Source organism: Lethenteron reissneri, chromosome 9 (assembly GCF_015708825.2).
Source record: "Lethenteron reissneri isolate LAM-NWPU_2019-01 chromosome 9, ASM1570882v1, whole genome shotgun sequence".
Taxonomy (NCBI): domain Eukaryota; kingdom Metazoa; phylum Chordata; class Hyperoartia; order Petromyzontiformes; family Petromyzontidae; genus Lethenteron; species Lethenteron reissneri.
Window position 1 is genome coordinate 12,312,473 of NC_083787.1, and position 14,593 is coordinate 12,327,065.

The window sequence follows — 14,593 nt, forward strand, 5'->3', positions numbered from 1 at the left end:
ATTATACATCTCAAGGTTCATCCTACTAAGTCCTATCACAAGGGAGAAACACAAACAAATAGACAACACATGTTTTGCCCGTATTGAAACGGCTGTAGGCGGTATGGACCTGCGTACAAGAATACGGGGTAAACTGTATTGGTTTACAGCTATGGGTCGTGTAGGCCCTAGGCACTTCTGTTTTGTAGGGCTTCATTGATAAAGTCCCTCAAATGGTACAGCTGCCCATGTAACTACCGCCGCGGTCACTCGCTTAATTGTAAGAAAACACCATTTGAAAATGTTTTTGTTAATTTTGCATGTTCTCCAGTGTTACATTCTCTCACCTTATGACAAAAAGAAGCATTGACATTAACATGTCTCTGCCTCTTTTTACATACACTGTGCCTACCCATGCAACTTTATAAATATGTGTATTAAAGAAGATATCTAGGTTATACATTTTTCATAACCCCCCCCCCAAAAAAAAAACAGTCAAATTTAGTTTTCGAATGACCTTTAGTTTTCGTGGCCTTACTGGATAATACAGCCCTGGTATGAAAACACTTTTTATATTTAGTGTGGAGAGGGCAGATATGTAAACGAGACCTATTGTCTATTGATCACTATCGTCGTTGCGGAGAAGGTACACGTCAAAGTAAAAACAGTTTATTGTCCTGAAACAATGCTGTATAATGCACTTCCAGAAGGCCGTGGGGCTGATGGGATGGTGTCACAAATTCGTTTTCGTGCAGAAAACGGTGTCCACCTGGACATTGTAGAATGTGCAGCTAAACTGGTGATGGCAGGAGTTGCGCACTTGTATTAAGTGTAGTATATCCCCATTCAAGAGCCGAATGGCTCACAGGGCTCTACCTAATAAATGAACTTGAACTTGATATCCCTCTGATGGAGGTACATGTCTTGGTTAGCCAATGATGGAGATGGGTTGTAAGTTACATCATGGGACCTCCTTTGCCAGTACCAAAATATGAGAATAGGTTTTCCCCTTTTTTCTGGCAACAAAACAGGTGTTAAGATGTTAAAACACCAAAGTGAAACCTTTTACATGGAATCATGTCTGCATTAACCACAATACTGCGAGTATACAGCCCTGCGAGTATTGTGGTTAATACAGACATGATTCCTTGTAAAAGGTTTCAGTTTGGTGTTTTAACATCTTAACACCTGTTTTGTTGCCAGAAAAAAAGGGAAACCCTATTCTCATGGGTTGTGTTTAGATAGGCTTTAGGCGATTGTTGAACGTTAAGCTGAACCTGCCTAATGGTTGGAAACCAAATAACCGCAGGGCTGTGATTTTTTTGGACATCCAAATTCTCACAAATTATCTTGTGCTGCTGCTGGGTTGGCAATGGTGCACAAGCGAGTTAACGAAAACTGAACAGTTGATAATAGCACTGTAGCCTTAAAAGGAAAAACACGAGGCCCAGAGTTAAAATATACATGTAATTGATTAAAATTACCCAAAAACGTTATAGTGTTTATAAATGTAATAATTTGAGGTACACTCGGTGCTTATCACCTCTATTGAGCGCAATGAAACTGCCGCAATATTTTAAACATCCATAATTTATACTCTTTGTTTTTTTTGGGTAAAGTCACGTAGGTAAAAAATCTAATAGAATAAAATGAAAACTAAATTAATCACGACGTTTCGGGCGCAACACAAGCATCCTTCTTCAGGCGAGGACAACGTAGCGAAAGCACAACCGCTTAAGTGTGTGATTTAATTTAGTTTTCATTTATTTTATTTTTTACCTACGTGACTTTACCGAAAAAAACAAAGAGTATGAATCCTTGCAGTCATGAAAGCTTCAAATCTAGAATCCATAATTTAGTTAATTACTGTACTGTACCGCAATTGTCTAGAATATGAATGCATAAGGCATCCAGGCAAAATGTATTTAAAGATTTGCCATTTGTCAACGTCGGGCCACATTTCCGCGTTTTTTGCGATTTTATCAGGTTGGGTTAACGGATTATTTTTTAAATAAAGGGCTTGTTTTTTCACATAAGATTACACGTGATAAGGTTAAACAGTTTAATTCAGGCTGAAGCTAATGGAGAGTAATTTTAAGGGCGGTGTTTCTCTTGGCTGATTATATTATTTAGTAATATACTGCGTGCATGATTGGCAGTGCACAAATAACACAAACTCAACACATTCGTAATTGACACTGTGTGTATGTAACCTTAAAGTAAAACTATCTAATAGGCGACGTTCCAGGCAATGACCCTTTCTTCCATTTGCTATGAAGGGTCATTGCCCGAAACGTCACCTGTTAGTTTTTCTTTCAAGACCACAGTTTTCATTGACCAATGTGTTACGTGTTTTACAATGGACCTTCATCCATAATGTGCCATGAAGATGGACCATTGTCCGAAACGTCGCCTATGAACTATAGTTGGCTGCTGTGCTTCCCTTCCCAAGATGCCCGCCGCCACTTCTCTGCGGGCAGCACTGCCCCCACGTCACGTGGGCACGCAGACGCACGTTTAGAATTCGTAGCCCGCTTCAGCGCCGGCTCCGTTATCCGACTCACGCCGCCCGTTGCGCGTGCGAACTAGGAAATTAAATCGCCCCAATCTCGCAACCCCATGAACACAAAACAGCTGTGGCCGACCCGGGCGGTGCGCCCATGAGGGCATTCGCAGGGCATTCGCAGGCATAAAGGGCCATTCATGGGGCATGGGATGGACGGCAGGGCAATCAGGGGGAGACTGAAGGACGGTGGGAGGCAGTCAGGGGCCAAGGACGGTCTCCGGCACGGCAGACCAGATGGGCATTCGTGGGCAAGGTTTTGACAGAAGGGCATTTAGAGCGGCGGTTCTGTCAGGTTAGGGGGTGGCCCTCTGGGAGGAGGAGGCATACGTCTCTCGCAGGGGGCGTCTGAGCATTCGGGGGCATGGCTGGGCAGAAGGGCAGTGAAGAGCAGCATGTATAGGGGCAGCCTCGGAGTTGCCCCCATCAGGGAAGGTCGGTTAGGGCAATCGGGAGCAGTTTCTGTCCTTATCAGGGCACACTTGACCTAACGTAGAAAGCCAGACGGGCAATCTGATGTAAGCTCGGCTTCCAGGACAGCGCACGCCAGAAGGGCATTAACGAAGCAAGACTCGCCCTATTATCTGGTCAAGTAATAAGGTCGGCCTGCAAGCAGGGCAAGTGGGAAGAGGATTCCTGGCAGGGCTCCTGGCAGGGCACGGTCGTGGAAAGGACCTGGGAGGAGGGAGAGGGGCATTGTAGACGCGGACCCGGCCTCTGGCAGGGACACCCCAATGGAGGAGGAGGCTGAAGCTACGCCGGCTTTGGTGGCCCACGGGGCCGCGGGCGGCTGGGCCCGCTTGGCCCTCCTCTACGGGGCCGTGTCGGCCGTCTTCTGCGTGGCCGTGGGCCACCGCCTGCTGCGGGCCCGCCTGCGGCCCGGGGTGCGCGCCGCCTGCAGCCTCCTGCTGCTCTTCATGGGCGAGCCGCTGTGCGCAGCCGTCGCGCCCGGGGCGCCGGGCCTCCTCGCCTTCGCGCTCGCCTGCCTCCTCTCCTACGCCACGCTGCCCTTCACCGCCTCGCTGCCCGCCGCCGGGAGGGCAGTGCTCATCGTCGGTACGGGGCTCGTTGTCAACAGGCCATCTCGTGGCCGTGGCTCTTGCTGGGCCACGTTGCTCGTCAGCGGTCAGCTTCTTCTCGGGCAGGCTGCGGCCGCTGCGTTGGCTGGGTCACGTAGCCCGCATGCCCGGCCAGGGGACGATGCCCAAGTAGCTTCTGTTTGGCCGCATAGAGGGGGGCTGGGGGGGCTGGGGTAGAGATTGTAGACTGATGTGGTACGGGAGGATGTGGGGGCTGAGTGGACTTGCCGAAGACCGGTACCAGCGGTGTCGAGATCGGCCTCTGTGGAGGTTCGTGAAGGACGCTGCTGCTGCTACTGCAGCAGCGACAACGGAGGGCAGAAGAGCTCACAACAACGAGCGGAGCGCTGGGCGATAAAATACAGCGAGTTGGCACAGTAGGGGGCAGAGCTGGTGCATCTGCCAGTAATCTCAGTCAGTCAACCCATGGCACCCGGGTCTGCCCCGTGACCTGTCGGCGAGCTTTCGACACTTCAAGTGGCCTCGAAGTGCACCTAGCCTGGCACAAGCGCCGTGGCGACGTCACCGTCAGTCACTTCGTGGCGAGTGGCGGGTATTTGGTATTGGTTGTTGTGGTTAACCCGCTGGGACGTGCGCCCAATACGGCCCGAGACTTTAAGGAAAATATTTAAGTCATAGTGTTATCAGAATATTATAGGGGAGACCTTAGAAAGCATCGCTTTGTGATCTGCCAATGACATTGCTGTGAGGAGCGGTGGTATAACGGTTAGCGCACTGTGCTACGAACCCGGCCACCCGCGCTTTGCGAGGGCACCGCTAATGAAATCGATCTGTCACTGCCGGCATCTATAGCCGCGCTAATCGGGTACTAGAAGGCAACGGAATGACAACATCACGTTTATGTTTTGCCCTTCGCTCAGCCGCGTCTGTCGCCGTACGGAGCCGACCGTGCTCATGACAGGTGCGGTGGAAACACAACAAACAAGTGACTAGAAGCGTGCGGATTGATGTTGGTTGGCCCTCGTAAAAAATATCTTTTTATGTTGGCCCACGCCCTGTTGTGGAAAAGTGTTGTGGCACGGATCGCATCAAGCGAGTCGATGCCGGCCTTAGAATTGATGGAGATAACCTTTGACTGGACGCACATTGACCAGCCCTGTGGAAGTACAGTACAACCTTGGATTGCGAGTAACTTGGTCTGCGAGTGTTTTGCAAGACGAGCATTTTTTTAAAAATAAATAGTAATTTGATAAACGAGCGAGGTCTTGCAATACGAGTAGTACGTGTATACGCTTTGTCTGCCGAGCGTCACGTGATCACAACTGATATACGAGTGCTTTGGATTACAAACACGTTTCCGAAACGAATTATGCTCGCAATCCAATGTTTTACTGTACGGTCAAAAGACAACTCCGCGACTCGCACCGCGTGGGACATCTGTGAAGAAGAGCTTCATAGCTCATCGGATTCCTGGACAAATAAAGATTCTGGTTCTGATGGGCAGGGGGAGGGAAGTGGCGGTAGTTTTCATCCAGGAGTGGATATCTTATTTAAAGCCAGGACTCCGATTAAAATTTTGATCATTTGTCTTTTTAATAAATACATATCTTGAGAGGAACATTATATAAATTGTTATTAATTCTAATAAGTGGAATGCTTTCTCTTTGAAATACAAACTTGTGAAATGCCTTCAGTGTCACATTTACCCGACTTTAATCTCCCTCTTGTGTGCCTGCAGCCTGGCTCTCCCCTCCCGCCCCTCTCACTTCCGAAAATAACAAACACCCCCCCCTCTTCCTCACTCGCCCTCTCGATGCCCCCCCCCCCCCCCCCCCCCCAGTTTCACACCGTCTTGAGACGCGGGGGCACATTCAGACGCGTTATAAATCCAAACCGCGCCTTATCTCTCGCTCCCAGGTTCCCGTTATTTCCGTCTTGCCTCCCGTCGTTGTTGTCGTCGCCACCCCCGCCTCACTTACTCTCTGTCTCACCTCTCTCTGTGTCGCTCTCCATCTCTCGCTCTCTCGCTCTCTCGGGCAGCAGACGTTTGTCTGCCCTTCTCTTTTTTAGGTCCCACCATTGCTCAGCAGGCACACTTCATTATCGCAAACATCATCATCATGCCCAGCACCGTCATAATCATCGTCGTCGTTGTCAGGAGTGGAGTGTGGTTGGCATTGGCCCCGTGCAAGGAGCACAATGGGGTCCCCCTGTTTGTCTTCCTCCCTTTTTGGAGCCCGGTGCCTGTGCCCGTCGGCCCTGGTGGAGTTGCACCACCTGCACACTCGATATTTACGCCACTGATCATCAACATCACAATGACCATCGTCAAAATGCCCATTATTATTGTCGTTATCATCACAGTCATCGTTATCTTCCAGACTATGGCTTTCATGAGAGCCAATTCACCAGTTATATGAATTATTATTCATACTTTGTTGTTCATATTTGTGTTACTGATGCTTTGCTTCACCCGCACGAATTAGAAATCAAACTTATTCTTTCAACCCAGCAGGATGATCTTGCAGAATGAGACCATGTTTCCTATTGCCTTAACCGGCCGCCTTCCATCTCGCTCTTATTTGGAGATTGTCAACCCGCTCATACTGAACATCTGTGAAAACGAGCTTCCTAGCTTATCGGATTCCTCCAGTCTAAAACAAATATTCTGCTTCTGAAAGGCTAAACAAGAATGTCGCGGTGTCGTGAGCCTTCGTGTGGCGGTCTCGTTGATCCGCTCGCCGTTTCCCGTGAAGTGTTGCTGTGGGCGAGAGCTGGCGACGCATTCACTCTGTTTGGTCTCCATCTCTGCAGTCGCATTGAGGACTATCACAGTAAACTTGCAAAAGTTGACCTGCAGGTGGCCCAGCGTTGGCCTAGTGCTTGCATGTTTACTGAAAGCTTTGATCTCCCACTTGTGGAGTAAAGGGGGGGAAGGGCAGTATTCGATTTGGAATCGATCCGATTGCGGTTCTTCGTGGGAATTTTTGATCTCCCACTTGAGGACGGTGCCGAGGTGAGATGTTAACTACCTCGCCTGGTATGCAAGCGCTCGTGGGTTCAATTCTGACCCTGATGCCTGTATATTTGGAATGTGCGTATTCTCCCCGTGGTCTTGTGGGGTTTTCTCTGGGTCCTCCGGTTTTTCCCTCCACATGTAGAAAGATGCGCCGAGAGTATTTGGCTGCTGTACATTTCCACATGACAAGCCACTTGGTTGAGCTATCATTTGTGGCCAGGTCGCTTCTACGAAATCGCTACATAGCTCAGTAGACCTTACCTGGTAAAATATAAAATAGTTTAAGTGGTTTAATTTCCGTGCGTCTCGTATCCCTTCAGCTGCCGTCTTAGCTCGACATCATCGAGGAGAAGGAGGTGTTTGTTGCGGACCTCAGCACTGTTCCACCACACCGACCTCAATCACTCCACCACACATTTGTCGAGTCCTGGTGGTGATTTTAACTGTTTACATCGTTATATCGTTATTCCTACTCCTGCTCGCCTGCAATTGGAGCAGTAGTCACGAAGCTATCAACGGGGCCACCGTTTCGGAAGTTCTTCCCAGGTATCAACGTGATCCATCGCCCCCTTGCCAGACCTCCTGTCTGATAGACCTGCCCCGCATCATCGAGTGTGATGATCCGTGAGCACCACCCGGTTGAGCGTGGGCATGCCCACGTACGGTCGGGTTTTTCCCATAGCCCAATAACCACGCCTCCCTGGATGTGTGTGTGTGTGCGTGCATGCATATGCATGCCACTGTGGGGAGCGGTAGTATCGTGGTTAACGCGCTGCTTTACGAGTTCAATTCCTGCGCACGGCCAACACCAATGACAGTTATATGAACCAGTCCTGGGCCTCCCCTAGGTCGACTCTAATGAGTATCTGGTTTGGTCTCTAAAAACACCGCTACTGAGGAGACAAAAGCAGCCGGCATGGTGCTGGCCACCCACTCCCTCATGTATCGTGCCGGCCTTCATAGGTGCTTGCTGACCGCACTTGCCCCAACAGTGTGTTTAGGCTATACAGCTGATCTTTGTCTTTATGCGTGCTACCAGGCTGCGAGTCGGCCGCGAGTCACGTGCTGGCCCGGCGTCTCGCCGAGCTCGGCTGCCGCGTCTTCGTCGGGGTGAGGGCCTCATCGCACGCGGAGGCCGGCCGTATCGCCGGCGACTTGACCCCTGACCCCTCGGGCGACCCGGCGAGCGGTCGGCCCGGCCCGGTCCACGTGCTGGGCCTGAAACCCGGCGACCCTCGGAGTGTCACCGCTGCGGAGAAGGAGGTCCGCTCGCTCGTGGGGGCTGACGGTGAGGGTCCCGTTTTCTCCCGTCGCCTGTGCTTTTTCGCCGCCCCCTGAGACCCCTTTTTGCGTCTCGGTCGCCCGCACCGATCGCCCACCCCCACGGCCAGACCCGAGATGCCCTGAGTTCCACAGCGACTCAACGCGCGTTCCCTCGGCACCGCGTGGGGCTGCTCATGCTGATGTTCTTTCAGGAGGTAGAATGGTCAGCACACTGGGCTCCTGGCATGGCAGCTGAAACATTGGGCACGTTGCTTAAATCCCAGCTGGATAACTGGGCACACGCCACAGTCGATGGGCAAGTCATTTGCGGCGGGGTAAAGTGTGGGTGCCTTGCATCTCTTCCAAGATTCCTGGCTAGTATGGAAGAGTAGGCCAAGTGCCCCCTCGATGGATTTTTCTGGAGCTCAATCTCCATTGGAGGCCACCACACAGTGGTGCGAGTGAGCTCTTGTAGGGTCGCACCATCGTCTCATGGAATGAGAATCTTTATTTATCCGGTCGAAATCTGATGAGCTATTAAGCTCTTTTTCACAGATGTTGTTACAACAACAATGATAGGAGTGCAAAGTATAGGAAAGGTAAGCAAATCACTAAAAATAAATATGTAAAATAGATAAAAGTATATGCAGTAAAAGTTTGGATTGCGAGCATAATTCGTTCCGGAAACGTGTTTGTAATCCAAAGCACTCGTATATCAAAGCAGTCGTATATCAGTTGTGATCACGTGATGCTCGGCAGACAAAGCTTATACGTACTACTCGTATTGCCAGACCTCGCTCGTTTATCAAATTAATATTTATAAAAGAAATTTGCTCGTCTTGCAAAACACTCGCAGACCAAGTTACTCGCAATCCAAGGTTTCACTGTACGCTTAACTTACGCCAATTCCCAAGCTTGGACAAGGTAGCAAAACAACAGCACAACCAGTGCCGGACCACACCACGACAACACGCAGCCCCTCAATACAACGTGCACGGCCCCCCACACGTGCAGGCATTGCCCAACTTCGTGTTCGCTCGCGCTCGGTGTGACTGTGACCGCGTGTCCCGTGCAGGTCTGTGGGGGCTCGTGGTCGTGGCGGCTGCCGACGGCCGTGCCCCATGTGGCGTGGGGATGCTCTCGGAGGTGCCCGACGTCGGGGCCTACCGGCGTGGCCTGGAGCGCGGCCTTCTGGCCCCCATGGAGCTGGCGGGGGTCTTTCTGCCACTCGTGCGGCGGGCCTGCGGGAGGGTGGTGTTTGTGGGGCCCGGCACTGGTACGGGTCGGGGGTCGGGGGGTCGCAGTGACGGTCTAAAATAAACTATCGGCGCAGCAACTTGGAGGTTGAGAATTGAACGTGGCCGGAAAGAGATGTAGATGACAACAAGGAAGAATCTGAATATTTAACGAGACTGGAGGAATCTGATGAGCTATGAAGCTCTTTTACACATCTGTCCAGTAGGGGCGGGTCAGAACGTTACAACAACAAACAATACGAAAACAAAATAGGAGTGCAATTTATAGGAAAGGTAACAAATCACTTAAAAATATATACAAATAAAACTGAACAATTATTTTGTATCTTACCACGTAAGGCCCACTGAGCTATGTAGCTTTTTTTCAGAAGCAACCTGACCACAAATGACAGCTCAACGAAGTGGCTTATCATGTGGAAATGTAGAGCAGTCAAATGCTCTAAACGCATGATGTTGATTTTTTATTTGGAGGGAAAAGCCTGATGACCAGGAAAAAAATCCACACGACCACAGGGAGAACACGCAAACTTTAAATATACAGCAGGCGTCAGGGTCGGGATCAAACCCACGACCTCCTGCATACCAGGCGAGATAGTTAACATCTCACCACCGTGGCGCCCACTACGAGCATCATCGCCGCGCTAATCGGGCACTAGAGGGGAATCTATTTCTTGCGTACGGCAATATGTTGGGGAGCTAGATGCCAATTTCCAGATCTGCTAGCCATGAAGAGAGAGAAAGTTCACGTCGTTTTGTTATTCCTCCTGGTTTACTATATGGTCCATAGTTTCGGTCACATTTTATTTTTGGGTCATATTTAATATTTTCACTAACTTACCAACCATTTTTTTTTTCTACCATTCATCTGTTATTTTGTGCCATCTACCTTGTGGTTCCCTGCCAAGGCGATTCAAAAGTCCTATTGGGCCCTCGGGAAGAAAAATATTCCCCACGATTTATCCTGAACGTTCTAACCGGCTTGCTTTTCTCTACTATGTCCCCCCCGCCCCGCTGTCACTCTTAAGCGGTCGAGGCGCCAGCGGGCGGCCCGCAGGCGGTGGCAGCGGCGGCGCTGGCTGCGTTCTGCGTGGCGCTGCGGGGACGGCTGGGCTCCGAGGGCACGCACGTGTGCGGGGTCGAGGTGCCAGGTGGGTGTGCGGGGTCGAGGTGCCAGGTGGGTGTGCTGGGTCGAGGTGCCAGGTGGGTGGTGGCTCGCGGCCTTCCCGCGAGAGGTAAGCCGCCCTCATCCAGCAGTGGATTGAGAAAGGGGGCCACGCATCTCGCTTATGATCCCGTCAAGGAGCATAAACCATCACGCGAACATCCTCACCCGCAGCGGCTTTTGGCTAGCCATTGGACAAAGACGGTCACTGCATCGCGCCCTTGCGGGTGCGCTTCTGCGGCCGTCTGGAACGATATTAGGAAGCCACTGGAGATGTGCACATTTAAATCTAGATTTAAAACTAATTTCTTAAAAAAAAAATTAGTTTGTTGTCCTTCCCCCACACCTCCAATTAGCACGCTTGGCTACATGTGGTGCTAAATAAGTTCAACATACATACCTACATACGCGTTACGGTACGAGATTAGACCGATGTTTAACACGCGACTCGCTCCCGCGGGATGCTGCGCGAGAGTGCCTGGACACGTGCGTTGAGGTCGTTTTGCAGAAAAATTATCTCTTGTTGGGGATGGAGCGGAGGGGGTGGACGTGTTTCAGGGCAGAGGGAGGGCACACGTGATGATGGGCGGAGGAGGAGTGGATATTAAAGACTTCCCGCGGTGAACGGTTTGCAAAGTGAGCCGTTCGCCCGACGCAAGAGTCCCACAGATTACATCGCACAGTTCAATATCGCTGGCAGCCATGTTAAGTATAAACATTAATAACGCCCCCCCCACTACGACATGGCTTGGGTCAGCCAAGCCCGGGCCTGCCCAGGAGATAACGCATCCCATTGAGCTTTCACCTGCAACGATAATAAAGGACATTTGAGTGAAGTGTAATAGCCCATTAGCGCGGATGCAATTTGGGTTAATGTCGCACTCAGCAAGCGTTCCCTAAGTGGTCCTGCAATGACGCGTCGATTGAACTCGAGTCGTGCGCTCGCAATGCTTGTAGCGTACGTGCGTCTTGCTCGCAAGAAGCCGCCTCTGCGTTATTGCTCCGATCGTGATTGTGCAAGAGATTCTAAACTCAAACTACAAACTAAACAATTTTTTTTATCTTACCAGGTAAGGCCCACTAAAGTGTATAGCTCTTTTTTCAGAAGCGTCCTGCCCACAAATGCTGTCCCAACGAAGTGGCTTATTATGTGGAAATTGATATCAGCCAAATACTCTCAATGCACGTTGATTCTAAATGTGGAGGGAAAAAATCGGGAGAAATATTCCACATGACCATGGAGAGAACATGCAAACTCCAAATATACAGGTGTCATGGTCAGGATCGAACCCACGACCTCCTGCATACCAGGCGAGGTAGTTAACATCTCACCACCGTGGCACGCCTGTTAGATTCATTCCAATGGCCCAAACTAAACTATAGAAATAAACGACCCCCGACCCCGTTATCAAGTTTAAGCCGAGTTACCTTGAAATTATTTTTAAAAAACGGGACAAATAATCGAATCATAACCATGAATCGTAATACACCAAATCACTGGGTGGGTGGGAGGATCGGTGGGTGAGTTTGCGATCATCTCGTGTCCGTTACGCGGTACTTCGCGCTACAGTCGCTGACGAATGCACAGCGGTCTGACTCTCGGCCACTCTGGCATCGGCAGATTCCTCTGGCAGCGAGTGGGACCCTCTCCGTCCATGCGGCCGGGCAAGGCCGCCTCAGGAGGCCTCGGCGGAGGCCACCGAAGAGGGCCCACCAGCGGGCGTGGCCGAGACGGTGGCGGCCCTGCTGTCCAAGCGACCCGCCCAGAGGTACCCGCTGGCCGGCGGGGAAGGCCTCCTCGGCCACGCGTGGGCTCTCGCCCGCCGGGCGTCCGGCCTGGCGGCGTGACGTGCTTGGGGCCCATCGGAGGTTCACGAACTCTTACTGTGCCTGCGCTGCACAGCCGCCACCGACCCGTCGCTGAGCCTGCCCGGAAAGGAACGCTCGCGCGTCGTCGAGCCGAGCGCAACGCTTCGTGGCGGCGACGGCGCTCCTCGTGCAAGACGCCGCGGCTGCAAGGCCGCACGCACGCGCAGCGACGGTGCGTGCAGAACGCGACGTATGGACGGCAAAGAGTGCCATTGTGTCCAGTGGATCAGTCCTCCCTGTGTGTCATTGTATGAAACTCGTGTGGGTGATTTTTTTGTCCCCCCCCCGGCCTGCACTATCCTTTTGTCACGGTGCGATTCGTGAAGTTGGCCTTAAGCGGGAGATGACGTCGACCGTTCACGTCGCTTCCTCCGCCGCGTTGGCCCCGGTGGCATCGCAGCTTCGTCTCTGAGGACGGCTCGGGTGAAAGCTTCCCTTCGGAACGGGTGCCGCGTGGACCCGGTGCAATCGAGGCCCGTGGTCCAGGAATCTGGGGGCCGTGCCCACTACACTCCACAGCAAGCCAAGCTTGGCTTGCTGCCCAGTGGTGGTGGGAACGTGGCATGATGCGAGAGCCATAGATGCAATCTTGTGTGCCGATGTCGTCGTGCGTAAGGCACAAGTTGCAAACGTGACCGTGCTGTGTATGGCAGCGCTGCCAGTTAAGAGTCGGTTGATCGTCCTTCGAGTCGTGAATAAAATGCACACTTTGTCGGAAATGATCAATGGTCGTCCTTTGTGAGAGTGACAATGTGCCATAGCAATGTGGAATTTCCACTGCGACTGGGGGGCCCCGAATAGAGATGATCATGATGACCACATTTCGTGTGGATGAGTTGAGACGTTGAGCGAGGCTGCGGTGGACTTCCAGTAATGAATGAAGATGACCAGAAGAGGGCACCATTGCATCAGGAAGGCAAGGTCTCCTCCCTGGGAGTTGGACACGTGCGGTGATGAACCAGATACACGTGTGGTGGTGCACTGGATACACGTGCGGAGGTGCATGAGTTGCACTTGTAGTTACTGGTCATTGTCAACACTCAGGTGCATTAACTATTTTAATATGCTTATATATACGGTACCTCTTAATGAACTCGCACTCACCAGCGCGGTGAAATATGGTCAAGTAACCCTGCACGACTGATGCAGCGTGGCGAGGCCCTCATCCAGCAGGAGATCGGTAGACGGTCTGTAAATCTCTCTTTCTAACTCGGCTCACGCCTCCCGTAAACCACGTGACTTCTGTTGGGCCACCCCCACCCTGAATCCCCTTGTCATGGTGACGCCTCCTGTGAGAACAGACGCCGCTCCGTGCAGCAGCGTCGAGGCCCTGATGCAGCCTCTTCATCCTCCCCATCCTCGCCTCTCCTGACCCCCGTGCTCCCGTTTCTCTGCTCCTTTCTCATCCTTCTCTCATTCCCCATCTGTCTCTTCTTCTCTCTTCCCTTTCCCATCGCCTTCTCTTTTCCCATGCATCACACACTCTCACCTTAATTCCCCGCCTCCCGTGGTGCCACGGGTACAACAGTTGCGAGCAGTGGCGGCTCCTGCAAAATCTCTCAGGGGGGGCAAATGTCTGGATGATTGATAAGGATAAGGTCCACCCATGCAATGGATAAATTAACAGCTTAAGCATGTAAAGGCAACTTCACTTCTTTAATATTAATGAAAAATAAAGTGACTCTTACAATACATCTTGTTTGTTTCTATACTCACTATTAAAACAAACCACTCAAGTTTATTTTATTAAAGATTCCACTAGATTTTGATTTAAAACTTTCGTGACTGCAGGGATTCATCTTCTTGGTTCTTTCGGTAAAGTCACGTAGAAGGGAAGTAATACAATAATAAAAATAAAACATAATAAAATTATTCTCACGACTTTTCGGCCACAACGCAAGCAGCCGTCCTCAGGTGAAAACCAGGTCCGTCGAGGCGACAGAGTCTGAATGAAACAGCACACGAGCTTGGAGCATATATATAAGCTGGGCGCCTTGACAAAGGAATTTGCATATCAAGAGGAATTTAGCATATTTATGGGAAATGCAGGAATGTGATTAGTACTGCATATGCATGTGCATTATGCAGGATTAACAGCATCAAAGGGAGCTGCAGTTGCTGCTGCTGCTGCAGTTTCTGCTGCTGCTGCAGTTGCTGCTGCTGCAGTTGCTGCTGCTGCAGTTGCTGCTGCTGCTGCAGTTGCTGCCTTATCCATTTTAATATAACACTATGTATTATTCTACCCACCCTAATGTGTATCACACTGCTATATATTTACTATACAATTACGACACCATACATTACTCTGCACACTGCACCATGCCAGTGAGTGGAACGTTGTGGCCGAAATGTCGTGAGAATAACTTGCGTTGTGGCCGAAACGTCGTGAGAATAATTGTATTATGTTTTATTTTTATTATTTTATTACTTCCCTTCTACGTG

The 14,593-nt window shown here is 50.9% G+C and overlaps 1 protein-coding gene across 2 annotated transcripts; it reads left to right on the top strand.

The window, feature by feature from the left end:
- Nucleotides 1-2,589: 2,589 nt before the first annotated feature.
- Nucleotides 2,590-12,851, top strand: LOC133340273 (uncharacterized). 2 transcript variants are annotated; one of them, XM_061548366.1, is made up of 5 exons: nt 2,590-3,598; nt 7,641-7,889; nt 8,940-9,140; nt 10,146-10,294; nt 11,904-12,851. In XM_061548366.1, the coding sequence occupies exons 1-5, from the start codon at nt 3,277-3,279 to the stop codon at nt 12,204-12,206; spliced, it is 1,224 nt and encodes a 407-aa protein (XP_061404350.1). In that variant the 5' UTR covers nt 2,590-3,276; the 3' UTR covers nt 12,207-12,851. The 2 variants fall into 2 exon arrangements, with proteins under 2 accessions (XP_061404350.1, XP_061404351.1); XM_061548367.1 differs by having other exon boundaries at nt 10,146-10,268.
- The last annotated feature ends 1,742 nt before the right edge of the window (nt 12,852-14,593 follow it).

Bases quoted from the DNA above. Each gene is read 5' to 3' on its own strand.
- LOC133340273 (XM_061548366.1), top strand. From the start codon at position 3,277: ATGGAGGAGGAGGCTGAAGCTACGCCGGCTTTGGTGGCCCACGGGGCC. The intron at 7,890-8,939 runs GTGAGGGTCCCG...TGTCCCGTGCAG, and splicing joins CTCGCTCGTGGGGGCTGACG to GTCTGTGGGGGCTCGTGGTC. The intron at 10,295-11,903 runs GTGGGTGTGCTG...TGGCATCGGCAG, and splicing joins GTGCGGGGTCGAGGTGCCAG to ATTCCTCTGGCAGCGAGTGG.